This window comes from Oculina patagonica, chromosome 12, assembly GCF_052425735.1.
Source record: "Oculina patagonica isolate OP01 chromosome 12, crgOcupat, whole genome shotgun sequence".
Lineage (NCBI taxonomy): Eukaryota > Metazoa > Cnidaria > Anthozoa > Scleractinia > Oculinidae > Oculina > Oculina patagonica.
The window spans coordinates 30,967,875-30,982,183 of record NC_135769.1 but is presented as its reverse complement, the minus strand read 5'-3'; the positions used below and the strand labels follow the sequence as shown (position 1 = coordinate 30,982,183).

General features: G+C 39.5%; 2 protein-coding genes across 2 annotated transcripts in view; one reads left to right on the top strand and one right to left on the bottom strand.

Moving 5' to 3' along the window:
* The first annotated feature begins 30 nt into the window (after positions 1–30).
* On the top strand, positions 31–3,952 carry LOC144631393 (histone-lysine N-methyltransferase SMYD3-like). The gene is made up of 4 exons (XM_078489818.1): positions 31–610; positions 1,308–1,613; positions 2,151–2,510; positions 3,413–3,952. Exons 1-4 carry the CDS (start codon positions 31–33, stop codon positions 3,598–3,600), a joined length of 1,434 nt encoding a protein of 477 aa, XP_078345944.1. The 3' UTR covers positions 3,601–3,952.
* Positions 3,946–14,309, bottom strand: part of LOC144631387 (sodium/calcium exchanger Calx-like) — a 20,142-nt gene continuing 9,778 nt past the window's right edge. Inside the window, exons 5-10 of the mRNA XM_078489810.1 lie at positions 11,785–11,908; positions 11,003–11,238; positions 9,967–10,305; positions 8,981–9,159; positions 6,950–7,279; positions 3,946–6,074 (exon numbers count right to left, since the gene is read on the bottom strand). Of these exons, the coding sequence (XP_078345936.1) occupies positions 5,838–6,074; positions 6,950–7,279; positions 8,981–9,159; positions 9,967–10,305; positions 11,003–11,238; positions 11,785–11,908 (1,445 nt within the window). The 3' untranslated portion in view covers positions 3,946–5,837. The remainder of the gene's footprint in view (positions 6,075–6,949; positions 7,280–8,980; positions 9,160–9,966; positions 10,306–11,002; positions 11,239–11,784; positions 11,909–14,309) is intronic.

Here is a 14,309-nt window from a genome sequence, read left to right as displayed (position 1 = left end):
ACTATTTTGTTCAGCGGCTAAATTTCCAACATGGCGGACTTGAAACCTCGTGAAGAGGTTTTCGAGGTTTTTGACTCTGGGGAGTTAAAAGGACGAGGATTAAGAGCTTTGAAACCATTCACACCTGGCGACAAAGTTCTTGAATCTATTCCTTTGGTATTTGTTTTGAGTAACAGTGTTCGTGGGCAATGTTGCGACTTGTGTTTTGCCAAGAGCGAGGAACTTCAGCGCTGCTCAAACTGCAAGTTTGCGCGATACTGTAACCGAGAATGTCAAAAGAGCGCGTGGAAGGATCATAAAATCGAATGTGAACGCACACTGAATGTTTCTCCTAATATTCCAACTGATCTGGTACGACTCATGGCAAGGATCATGCAACAGAAACACTCTAAATCTGGTGATCTGTCCTCTGTCTACACAACTCTTGTTTCACACCAGGAAGAGTTTGACGATGAAAGAAAGGAGGCTTTTTCTGCCATCTTAACCGTTCTTATGCAATTTGTTGGTGAGAGAGATTTTCTTAAAAGCTCAACAGGAGAGCTGTTTCACCTTTTTGGCAAAATATCATGCAACAGTTTTACCATCTGTGATGCCGAGTTACAGCCGCTGGGTATGCAAGGTTTTATCTTTCTGCAATAATTTATTCCCCCATAACGTAGGCCAGCATCATAGGTCCCCAAGTGCACAAAAGGCTACTGCAATATAGCTCTCTGCACGCATTGCATACCTATGGCACTCGCCAAAATTTCAGAAAATCAAGTTATACATGAGCTCATACAGTAGCTAATAAGGCATGTAGTGCTGATGTAGTAGGGATGTAAATTAAAGCTAGGAGCCAGGTGAAACAACCATCTGTCACATGAATTTTACTGCCATGAAGACTGGTAAATGGTGAAATTGGATAGGTTTGCTTGGCTTGTATATGTACCCGCCTATAGCAAAGAAATTTTCACCAGTTTCAATCTTAGTCACATCCCTGGTTAGAACTAAGCAAAAAAGAAAAAAAATTAAATCTGGCACATTCAGGTGGTTTATTGTGTATTGTAGATTCTCTTTAGTTCTCTGTGGGGGTTAAACGGCTAGAGGCGAATGAAAAATGTAGCGACAATCTTGTTCCAGAGCACCCACAGCTGACAGAAACTAGCATTGAAAGGGTGTATATTTGCGACAACGACAACATTTCCCTCAACAAATAGGTGACAAGTGTGTTCAATACAAGTGACAAAGCAACATCAGAAATCCCCTTGGAAGTCTTCTTATCTCTTGTGTGCTTAAATTTCATTGGCTGCATTTTTTACTTTCTATAGGTGTCGGCATCTATCAAACACCATCTCTTCTCAACCACTCATGTCTTCCAAACTGTGTTGCCATTTTTAATGGCACAAAACTCCTTGTTCATGCAACAGAACAAATCAAACAAGGTGATGAACTCACAATAAGCTACACAGAACTGCTTTGTCCAAGTTACCAGAGAAAGGAAGATTTGAAAAGTCGTTACATGTTTGATTGCAACTGTTCCAAGTGTCGCTCTCCTTTGGAGGAAGATGGACTCATGCTAAGTCTGCAGTGTTCTGATTTTAGTTGTAATGGAGCAGTCCCAAGAGACTTAGCAGGTGAGGCTTTAAAATGTTTCAGTTTCCGACATTGCAAAAAATTTAAAATATTCCTAGGTACTTTATGTCAGTCAGTACATGCTCTGCAACATTTGCCTAATGCAATTCAAAAACTTCACAAAATTCAACTATTTACAGTGAATGCTCTGTCCTAAATATGTGAAAATACCAGCCATTTAAATTCCAGGACCCATGTAAAAATGGGCCTGGGGTGGGGGTGGGGATTTTCCTCTTTTTTTATTTTCAATTATTGACAACAATCATGAAAAATTTCATTAAGCTCAAGTGACAACTGGTCAGAACCAGTGCAAAGGAAGAGGTAAAAAGAAAAGAAAAGTACTGAAGAACTGTCCAGAAAAATGGAAAAAAAAATAGATTTAAAAACTTATTGAAAACATTTGTTCAAAAAAACAAATTTGACATACACTTACATGTACAAGATCCTTTAATATCTGAATAATATTTTTTTATTTGTTCCCTGCCGAGGTCCTCTATTTTGTATTAACTTTTTCAAATTAATACTGTTTCTTTCTCCAGGAGGTGGTTTTGCTGTTTGTAATACTTGCGGTAAAAATCTATCGGACAAAACAGCAACAAGTAAAGCACAAGCCATCATCTCAAAGTCTCAAGAAGCCTTAAAAGAAATCAAAGCCTTGGAAAAAACAGACAACTATGAAGCCATTCTTGACCTTGCTGAGAATATTCTAGCAGAGCAGAGAGGTTTCTTTCACAAGCTACACTACAGCAAGGTCGGCATCCTTGACAAAGCTATGGATGCCTGCATCTATCTTGAGTTGTGGGATAGAGCATTAGCGTTTGGACTACAAACAATGGATGCTTACAAGCTGTACTATCCAAGAAACCATCCAAGTGTAGGGATTCAGTTGTTCAGAATAGGTAGGTTCTACCATAAAATTAATTGTGATAAAAACTCTGGGTTTATATTTGTTCAAAAGGCTTTTTGATGGGCTACTTTGGGGTTGGGGGTGTTGGCTTATTTAGAGATTCCAACCCTCCTGATTTGATGCGTTGCCTCCCGCCCTCCCGATTTTTATCAGATTATCCCAATTTATTATGAAATTCTGAAAACGAGAGAAAATTGCTTATCTTTAGTACTTTTTGCGATCTGAGTGTAACCAAAAAGTAAAGAAAAGCATCAAAAATGTTCTCGAAGAGAATAAAGATTTTATAAAATAACTTAGAAATGATGTCAAAATGCCAGAAATGGCACTTAAGAGAACCTAAATATGCAAAATTTTCCGGTCAAACATGCCCCCAGACCCCCTTTGAGGCTCACACCTTCAGCGTTTAAAATACTCCCTATTTTCCTTCAAAAAGGGCTGGAATCTCTGACTTATTACTGGCCAAGGAAGGATTTCAAAGTGTTTGGGTTTTTTTGGATAAGATATTGCATCAGAAAAACTTAAGGAGGGTACATGAATCATTATCATCATCATCATCATCTATCCCTTCTCTCCTCGTGGAGAATGGGGCCATTGATTCACCTCCTCCATGCCACCCTGTGTCTGGCCAAAACCTCTGCCTTACTCCAAGTCTTAAATCTAAGATGCTCCCTCTCCTTATTAATTTTATGGTTCTTCACTACCTCTCTCTCAGCCATCCTCTTCAGTCTGCATTTCACTTGGGTGTCCCAATCTTAGGATTTTTGTGAGTATATGAATACCATGAATACCAGATTTTATGGGTACATGTATTTCACATGTAGGCTAGTCAGGTGCAGAGAAAATGAGTGGGCTGTAACTGGTATCAATGAATCTTAGTTTAAATCTGATTTTCAGGCAAACTCCAAGTTTATTTGGACAAGCTGAAAGATGGCTTCCAGACACTGTTACAGGCGGAGGCAATTCTCAAGGTTACTCACGGAAACCATCCTCTTGAACAAGAACTGCGGGAAATGATAGCTCAGACATTAGAAGAACTAAGAGAGGAACAAAACAGGACAGTTCAGGGAATGGAGTTAATTTAAATGGTAAAAAAAGAAACTAATCTTTCACCAACTGCTTTGCCCCAGTGGTAATGCCCTTGCTCATCTCAAGGTCTTCCCTGATATTAGTGGCACAGGGTTCATACCCTTTTTCACAAAAATTATTCAGGACTTTTCCAGGTCAAGGATTGAGTTTTCTAGGACTCCAAAATTCACATAAACCCTTTCGCTCCCAAGAACTCAATGTTATTTCTCCTTACTGTCTGTGCATTTTATATAATGTTAGTTCTGAGAATTCTGGTGTTATTTAAGTTAAACAGATTCCGAGGATGATATTGAATGCCTGGCAGCCCCTCCGCTAAGTCAGTTTTTAGATAATGGACACCATTTTATTTGTTGTAAATCTTTTATTAGCCATGCATTGCAGTCTACAAACAACTAAGAAATGGCAATCTAAAATGTCTCTAGGACAAACTTATCTACTCTATGTAACTATACTCTCTATCTACAAAACGTTCATCAAATGTCCTTTGAAAATGACGTTCTATACATCTCTGTAATGAATTAGGTGACTGTTCGTGTCTTTGTACAGATAACGTGTTGTGTCTTCCTTTTCATTCAAAATGTTTCGCATAAAACGTTCACTAAACAAATGTGACCTATCTATTGAAGGAAAACAACGCAATTTTTTCAATTTAACAGGAAGTTCTTGCATTTAGAAGTGCTTGATTTAGTTCAAGGTGGTTAGCCTTTTAGGAAGAACTTCTTGCTAAATGCAATTAAAAAATACTCTGTGGCAAGTGACACTCACTGATGAAACAATTTCTTCAAGACCTTCCATAGGTCGTGACTGTGTGTATGAAGCAAAACACTAAATGGTTTTATACTAATGATTGCTTGATATTTAACACTGGGAAAAGTGTTGCTTTCTATTAGTTGAGAACATCAATGTGAGGGATAATTACTACCTGGATGGGCCTCAAACGAAAGTGAACATTCTTATTTATCTTCGGACAAGTATTTTCCCACCTTTGGTTTATCAAACTATCATATTAACTTAATATATTGTAACAGCAGTACTGTTTGTTTTGGAACAGAACGAATCGTCACTATTCTTCACAGCTACAGAAATACAGGCGCTCGCTAGTTCCAGTTATATATACAACTTGTAATAAATAAAGTAAGGAATAAGTTATGTTTTACACACTTCAGGATAAACACATTTCAAACTTTTAGCTCAAGATATTGTACAAAATAAATAAAAAAAGTTTGTCTAATATCCTGTGCAATGTTCATGTAAAACATTTCCAACGAAAAGCCGATACAAGCCTAACGCCACTATAAAAGCCACAAATTTCAAGTAATAACCGCCCCAGGTTAGACGTAGCACTAGGCATGACTCCCTCTTCTAATCTAATCTTATAATACACCCTGAGTTTTGTTACCGTAACATCACTGGACCATTTCACTTTAGTGCCCATGAAACAACATTTCTTACAACGAAGTGTTGTTACGCTCACCGAAAACTTTTACTTTAGAATAAGACGATAAACTCTTTTAGACTAAAACATGTCGCACGCTTGTCTTTGAAACTCGCGGAAAATATCTCCTCAACTTATTTACCTTTTCAAAAAAAGTTTCAATAAAAACACGTAACTAAAGATAAGATAAAGGTTTACATAATACTAACTCGTGTATTCTGTATATCTTGGTAGAGTTTTCATTTAGTTCTATTGGCACTTCAAATGATCAGGTCCTTAAATTCTCGTGAACTATTTGCTGACATTTATACTGGCAGTTCCGAGACCAAAAAGTCTTACCCAAAATTAATTCTAACACTAGCTGATAAACGAAGTTAGTCCTGATATTTTATTATAGTACAGAGGTTAAATAGTATGTCTTCGACTCATAAATAGTTGTTTCAAAACTGGTCTGACCTGAAGACCTGCTTTGTTTTATTGATTTGTATAAAACACATGTAAAAAGGTGAATGATATCGGAAAACCAACAAACAAAAAAAGGCATGGAACGCGCGTTACTTTTTTAATTTCTGGGAAAGAAAATGAACGAATATTTTTTGTTGGATTTCAAGATATCGGCGACTAAAATTACATGAAATGAAAATGTGATATTAATGTTACGGAAAGGATAGACAAAACAGTTATAAAAACCTGTAAAAACAGGACCAAAAGTCCGTAAAGAAATTGGCTGTTGACAAAATCGTGAAATAAATATAGTCGTGGATTTACAGTGGATAAAATCTTGTGTACTTTACAACCTTAAAATTTAATTATTTCATAAACTACCAGGCAAGAAATTAATACGTAAACGAGCCATAGAAATATCAAGAAAACCCCTGAGATATATTTGGGCATAGATGGTCCTCCAAGTTCCGCACGGCCAAAAAATTTAGTGTACCGTCTGATCAACAGCAGCATAAAACACAGGACCGCACACACGCTGTAGGTGACGACACTGATAGATAATGTCCCTGCGTTGACTTTGAATGTCGAGCCCTGCGATTAAAAAGAGAGACAAAACAGGAGTTTAGTAAATTATATCAGTCATATACAGCCATTGATGAAATATAGGCTGTTCACAGCACTCTGTTTTCACGTTTTTTCTATCGCTAAACGCGGGAAAAGCATTGCAAGAGAACTGGACGCCAGCGCAATACGAGAGGCGCGAGAGGGTGTTTCTCTTGCATTCGTTTGCGCTGAAAAAATAGAGAGGCCGGAACAGTCTAGCTAAGGGAAGGAAAGGCAAAGGGGTCGTAGGAGCCGTATGGCTGATTGGTGCCGGTGCATATCTCCGATTTCTGAAGCAGGATGGTATTTATATCCTAGGTGGAGAGAGGCAAACTGGAAAGAGGGAGTCTCTTACCCAAGAACACTACGCGATGACTCTATTAAATCAGGACTTCAACCGGAGTCCGCTCACGAACCACGCATTGGGCCACCGCGCCTTCCTTTGTAATCACGAATGGCGATTCCGTAATGGTTCGATTTAGCTCCCGGGCGCTAATTTTATTTTGGAAGCTCAAGCTTAGGAAGGGCGCTCATAAGGGACGGCACGCTTATTTATTTTTTTGACATGAACATCTGAATGCATAAAACAAAAGAGATATTTCGTTTGAAGGAGCTGTGCCCTCACATGAGCATGAAAATGACAGTTGAGACGGGAATGATGTGAGCAGTTCAGAAGGAAGAGGAAACACGGTTCGACGATGTAATTGAAGCAGAACACAACTAGGAGTTCTTATTGGAATAGGGGCGCGTATTTCCAAAAAAAAAAAACACTCAAGGAAAGGCGCTTATTAGAAGGAGGGCGATGAGTCGAATCAGTACGGTAGTTAACTGAATTTCGGTTAATAACTTCAATCCAAACTTACCTTAACTTCATGATAAATGCTAGCTATTACCCAGGGCGTCCCCAGACCAAGGAACACATTCACCGAGTTGCTGCCCGTTACATTTCCAACAGACGCGTCTGCATACTTCTCGTTCACTGCCGCCGTTTTGCTGGCAAATAAGTCTGGAAGACTGGTACCGAGAGCCACAAACAAAATGGCGGTCGCTTCTGATTTGAGTCCAACCAAGCAACCAAATACAGTCGCCAAGTCGCCGACTATGGCTGTGACGAGGCCGATCATTGCCAAGGCAACAACAAATGTTAACCAACCGCCTAGCCAAGTGCAAGGCGGAACGATTGCGAAGATAACCTGCAAGAAAGGAATAATAGATCGGTTTAAATGCCCCCCCCCCCCCCCGGTTTAAACGAATCATGTTTGAAATTAAAGAAAAAAGAACTTAGGCTAGATTCATTTATGGGTGATCCACACAAACGACGCAAGACAAAGGTACAAAATGCCTATAACTTAAAGGGTCGTGCTAGGAGAATATAGGTCCTTGACACGTCCGCCCTAGTGAAGCGAGGTCCGTACAGAAATGACAGATGGCCAACATTCTTCCCGTTACGGAACGAGCAAGCTTGGTTAATAAGAGGGTGGTAAAATTTTTTTTTTGATCTGTGAAAGGCCTTTTTCCGCTCGTGAATCGTGAAATGGATAGGTGTTTTTCCCGTGAAATGTGATCGAGGGTGGTAAAGGGTGTCATCGTTATCCGTGAAAGGCCCTTTTTCCTCGTGGATCGTGATTTCGTGAAACGTGATCTAGACCCCACTTTACTTAGTCTATTTAGCCTCCTGAACATATGTTCTTTTGGCTTGTCATTGCGTGACGAGGCAAAAAAACGTCTACGAAAGGAGGCTACACTTACCACCCTCTAATAAGAGATTTATTGCATGAATGCCCGGGGGGGGGGGGTACTCCCACAGTGGCCTATATAGGTATGTGCCGCCCGATAGGGTATGGTTTTTAAGGTTCTCGGTCCTTAAATAGGGTATCATTTTTGCTCCTTTTGGAGTTCCCGGTGTGATCCTTAGATAGGGTACCTAAATTCTATAAGCTAAAATAAACGCCCAGCTAAACCAAAAAAGGTATCTTAAAACTGAATTTTCTGTTCAGGTATTAGTAAAGCGATTTATAGAGATTTGTGTCTTGCCGTGCGCGGTTAGCCGTTATTTGGGTCGTCATGGAATGCTTCTGCTCCCCTTGAATAGGGTGTTATTTTTCGGTTTTGGGCCTTAAAAGGGTATCAATTTTCGGTTTCTTTATCCTTAAATAGGGTCAGGGTTTAAGAACCTTGGCGGTACACCCCTATCCGAAATTTATGAGAGTACCCCCCCCCCCCCCCCGGGCATGAATGACTGAAAAGCAGCTGCAGGATCTTTACCCAGTCCAGTATTGTCGGCTGATTTTAGCTATTGACTCATCCTCGGAGACCCAGGGGCAGTTAGTGGGGCGAAATGAAGGAAAACCGGGCAGAAATCGTACTTCGTGCCGTTCTTGAAAACTTTCGTCACTACGATTTCTGCCCGGTTTTCCTTCGTTTCGCCCCACTAACTGCCCCTGGGTCTCCGAGGATGCTATTGACTTGGCCCTTTTAGTTGTTTACTAATGTTGTAGTAACTGTTTATGCATGTTTATGGCCTATACTGTGTAAGATAAATTCAAACAGAAGGGGTCCCTCAAAATGTCGCAGTGCTCGCAAAAATAAGCTTTTGCTCTGAATGCTCGCAAAATTTTTAGTGGGTGCTCGTTTGCTCGTGCTCGCACATTTTTACAAGTGCTCGCGTGCTCGGTTTTTAGAGGGGTAGCTTTTTGAAAAGTGCACGTTGCTCGCAAGGCTAATTTTTGTCAATGCTCGTGCTCGCAAAGAAAAACGCCGTGCTCGCATGCTCGTAAATGCCCGCAAGGACCATTTGATACCCCTAACAGGGACACTTCACGGATCTGTTTCTGTAGAGCTTCCGTACATAATCAGTTTAGAATATTCTTCCAAATTAACAACAATTAACCCACCTTCCAAGCAAAGGTCAAAAAGTGCATGACGTAATCGAGTGTGGTCGCATTCTCCACGTCACCGCCATTCACTGACATGGCTTCTCTGAACTGCGCGCCCCACGTCTCGGATCCAAGCTCCAAGCGGCGAAGGTTTAAATGAGTCAGCGATACTACCCGGTCAAATAAGCGGCGATACTCTGAATAACACAATCAAACAAGCAAAGCTTAAGTGTCTGTTTAAAGAATAAGCATACAGCAGATTTCACGGTCATTAGTTTAAAAGTATGGTCAATCATAGTCTCATAGTCTAAATACCGCAAAAATTCGATAATGGATGCCGTGGTCATAATATATTTTGTTTGTTGAAATGGCTTTTTTTTCGTGGCTTAATTTCTTAGTCGGGTGGGAGCCTATTTACGTTTGGGTTTATATTTGCAGGAGCGATGTTGCGAATAAAAAATAGTAAGTACATTTTTAATAATAGAAATAACACTCCAAAAATCTACGTACAGTCATTAAATGAACATTACAATTCTCTACATGAGCAGACTCTAACGACACAAAATACAAAACAGAAGGTGGCTTTTAATCAGAGAAAGTTATCTCATTCTTAGTTTAAAAGCAATCAACATGGACTTCAGTACGTTTAGCCTGCGAACGTAGGCGAATTTCAGGCCGTTGCTTCCCTCCCGGGAGAGACATAACGGCCGAAAATACGTCCGCAATAGTTCGTAGGCGAACTTACATTACGGTAGATTGTGGGGGGGAGGGGGGGGGGGGCTTATTCTGAGGGGGATCATTACGTTACTTTCGATATGTCGACCAAGACGCAAGAATTGAAAAAAATCTCTTTTGTCTTAAGATAGTTTCGTTCACAGTCTAAACGTCTTCCGTGAGTTTATCAGGTCCTGGATTCTTATACAACCTGTCCTTAAATATAAACGGTTATCAAGAGATAAGAGGTTTATTAATCCATCAAAATAGCAAATGCCTAGCTAGCTTACCGTCATCATTCACTATAGTGACCGCCGCACTTCGTATATTTCCAATTTTTGCTCCCTCCGAGGTTTCCATGAGTTCCACAAGAAACGTTTCGTCTTTTTCAAAATCTTTATCATCAATAATGTCTATTGGAATGTATTTCACTTGTTCACCGTGTTCAAAAACCAAAGTCCCAGTCCCCCCGTGGTAGTCTTTTCCGTTCACGGCCGTCTGATCCCTGGTTTTCCACGTGACCTCGACCTTCCCATCAGTACCTTGGGTCCTCTCGACTTTGATGTGAGCTTTACCGATGCTTTCTTTGATGACGTAGCTCGGATTCTCCAGTGAAAACGTCCCGGGTTCTATCGATGGTAATGAAGTCATGTTAAAAATTACATTTATGCAAAAAGAAGTAAAAATCCAAATTACCAAGGGAAAAGCCCTGGGAACGAAATTGAAAATCATAAAAATTGGAACTTGCCTCAAATGATTGTCTGTAGAATATAATATAAAGGAGTTACGTGTGGGGATTACGCAGGTTTTTGTCTAAACTGTTCTGAAATTGGTGGTAGGCAACTTGACCCATGAAAGACGTTATCTTTGAACGTCTAAAGGAAGATATAACCTTAATTGACCTAATTTGCGGAAAGAAATCAAATTTTGGCTATAAATATCGATTTTTGGAAAATGATCGGAAACATCTTGAAAATTTTAGGCTTAATTTTTCAAGGTACATTCCATTTCCATCCTAGCCATCCGCAGTAAAAGACACTTGTTAACAGTTCTGATGCTCTAATATAACAATTGTTAATAAAAAACGGACCACTATTTTTAGTTTTCTAACGACACAACTATACATTTTGGCTCTTCAAAAGGGCATAAGGGCTATTGTGGCGTGTGTTTGAAACAGTCGAAAAAAGGGAAAATTTAGATGTGAAAAAAGTGGCGTGAATTTAGCGATCTCAAAACAACAAAACGCTAGAAAGCAACTTATCATTCCCCTTGCTTTACCCAAGAAACGTCTTTTTCCTCATTGATTCTAAACTTAAAGCGACTTACCGTCGTCATTTATAATGGTTACTTCTGTAATACTTTGCTCTCCAATGTCTACTGTGTCATCTTTGTAATCAAACCTAGACAGCTTTAGGAAAAACACTTCATTTTCTTCCCATTCATTGTCATCGATAATTGTGATGTCGATATGTTTCAGGGTCTCTCCAGGTTTAAACACAAGCACGTCTCTTTTAGCCTCGTAGTCCGATCCAGCCATTGCTGTACCGTTGATGGTCTCATAGCTAGAAAAAATATATATACACATTTCAATACTTATCTGGAGACGGCGTGAACGGGCCTTGATCTTCCAACCATGTCTGCATTTCCGCCAAACGGCTAGGGCATTTTACAAACGTTTTTCGAAGTTCCGATTTTGTCACATATAACCAGGCCGGTCGAAGAAAAGCTAGACACAAATCCGAATACTTCACAGAAACCACATAAATATATCTTCTGGAAAGCTAAAATTAAGAGGGTCTATTTATAGGGAGGTCTAACATCCCGCAAACCGCCATATTTTGTTCTTCCCAGACAGCAGAAAGCTTTCATTTTCTCCTAAGGAGTCGGACCGAAACCGCCATAATTTCTTGACCGTAAACCGCACGCGATAAATGGGAATGTACCCGCAAACGGACACTCAAAATTGGCTTAAACCGCCAAACCGCCAAAGTATAATGGACTCTCTTTAAGGACGAGAGAGACATCACTAGTCACGAATGAAGTATTGACAGTACTGACGTCATCGTTTAAGTAAGTAAAATTTTCATTACATTGGATTTAACACTTACTTTACACTGGCTGTTATTTTCGTGTTTCCAGACCGTTTAACTCCAATCCTGACAAGTTTATCGCTTTCAAGAACAGCACATTTTGGAGCAGCAAATTCAACACGAGCAGGCTGAACAGTCCCTGCTGCAAAAAAGCAAAAAAAAAAAAAAGATTCACTCACTGTTTCTTATAGCCTTTGTGTTTTAAGCTAATTTTAGTCACTAAACTTCGAAAGTAAAACTATTCGTTTGCTTTGGTTTTTGTGTTTTGCTGCAGCCGCAATGGCTGCAAGCAAAACACATTGAGAGCTGAAGTTTGTGCCGTAAGTGCCGTAAGGTGTAAGTGCCGTAACAGAGGAGAAATCTGAACTACCGATGTCAATCAAATCCATGAACAAACAAAATCGAAACCAATGAACCGTAGCGCTGATCGCATTCGAAGTTACGGGCCAAAGTATTCGAACGCAAACCACGTTGGACACGTTGGAAAACAGAAAACCGATTTAAAAGTATATCGCATTGGGAAAGAAAAGAAACTGTGGCGCGACCACTCCAGTTTTATGAGAAAATTATTCTGCAGTTTTCATCATTTACGAAAAGAGCGAAGACTTGGAACCTCGCCGAAGGTCATAAATATTTTCTCCAAAGGACCGGTTAGTGCACAGTTTGTAAACTTTCGCTTTGAAAATAAACTTACCCTCACCTTGTCTACACTGTCTACAGCATACTAGTACTGTATTAACTCTGAACTTCATATTTTAAAATAAAATGTATGAACGTGTAACTTGTCACGCAAAGACAGCTGGAAAGGAATATACCATGCTGGTAGGCTGCACCGCTAATTGTAGCTGTATTCGAGCTATATAAAAGACAGCTAGAAACGAATTAATACTAGTAACATCACAATGGGAAAGAAACTTATTCAGTGGTGCACACCGTCGAAAACAAAGAAATATTAAAGGAAGTTCTCATTCACCAGATTCACTGCATCAGATGCAACATTCGTCAGTTCGTGTTTAAATGCGTGGCGACCAGTTTGTTTACTAGTTATTAAAAAATAATACGGTCTTCATTTAATAAACAGTTCATCCTTAAATTTCAGCTTTTCTACGACTGACAGGTAGGTACTATAGTATAAGCCCCGCTAAAATAGCTGGAAAGGGAAAGTTTTTTGAAAAATGAATTTTTGACTGCCAGGCGCGCTGGCGCCACATGTTTATTTTGTGAAGATTAATTAAACGCCGTGAAAAATAGAATTTGATGTCCAGCGAGCCACTGCATCTTCGGCTACGCAGTCCTCAGTGAATCCTCCAACTTCACAAATTTCTAAAACTTTAAGAAAACGAACTTTCGCAGAATCAAAAATTGGTCCTTATCGATCTTCCGATCTTGTTGTGAAGACACTGAAATTCGACGAGTGTTCATGCGTGAAGGGATGACTGACGAATGATAATAATTATTTGTAAACTTTCGCTTTCAAAATGAACTTTGCGTTACGTTCAACGCCGTCTTTCTGTTGTTGTACGCCGGTGCGCGTGCGATTATTTATAATTTCTGAATTTTGCATATTTAACTCAGGGTGACACAACAAGTTTGTTAAGAGTTAGTTGTTCCAGTGTTTAATTTGGGTGAAAGTGGTTAAAGAACCACTGTCTTGTCACTAATAAATATATCACATTGAGTTCTTATAAGGTCAATAGATTCTGTCTTTTTCGTTGTTGTTAAAACGCTACCATTGTGACAATGATTCCAAATACAACTAACCGTAACCAGTGAGATAACGCCACTAAAAGAATCACATTGAGTTCATTGAGATTTTTTTATAATGTTAAGAGTTACTGTTTTTTATCAAAGAGACAATCATGTCAGACATTACGTTAACTTACTAGTAATTAAATTATGTTTGCTGTCTTTGATTTCAACATAACATTGATCAGTAAAATTATCAGGATTGAATTAACACAAAGTGACTACAATATAGTGCAATTATTAACCTGCACACAAGTGACAGACAATAAAAGACGTTGGATTTCAATCTCGACTCACTTGTCTTTCATCAACATGTTCCCTAAGACTGCTCTAGCAGCAAAACACATGGACCCATTGGGGCCCTATTTTTTGCGTTGGTAAGCTTTCTTATTGGTCGAAAAATCGTGCCACGTGCTCCAACAAGTCAGCCACTTTACACGATTTTTTTTCAACCAATCAGAAACCAGGGGCGTATCTAGCCTATAGGCCCGTAGGCCCGGGCCTACAAATTTTTTAGCCCACTCGTATTTTTAAAATGTGCTATCAAGAGTAATTGTGGCTGAAGCACTTTCAAAATAAAAAAGAAAGCAATATGCATTATAAATATCGCAACTACCCTTTCTCGATTGATCAAGTCTCTAGCAAGTTGAAATTCTTGGCCGCGTGACACTTGTATTTTAAAGCATAAAAAGGTAAAAAAAAAGTTCTCGTGTTCGAGTATAAAGTGCCAATTTAACAAAATAGCGTTCCAAACGTTTCGGGCTTTTTTAATAATAGCACGACGTCTTAGTTCACAC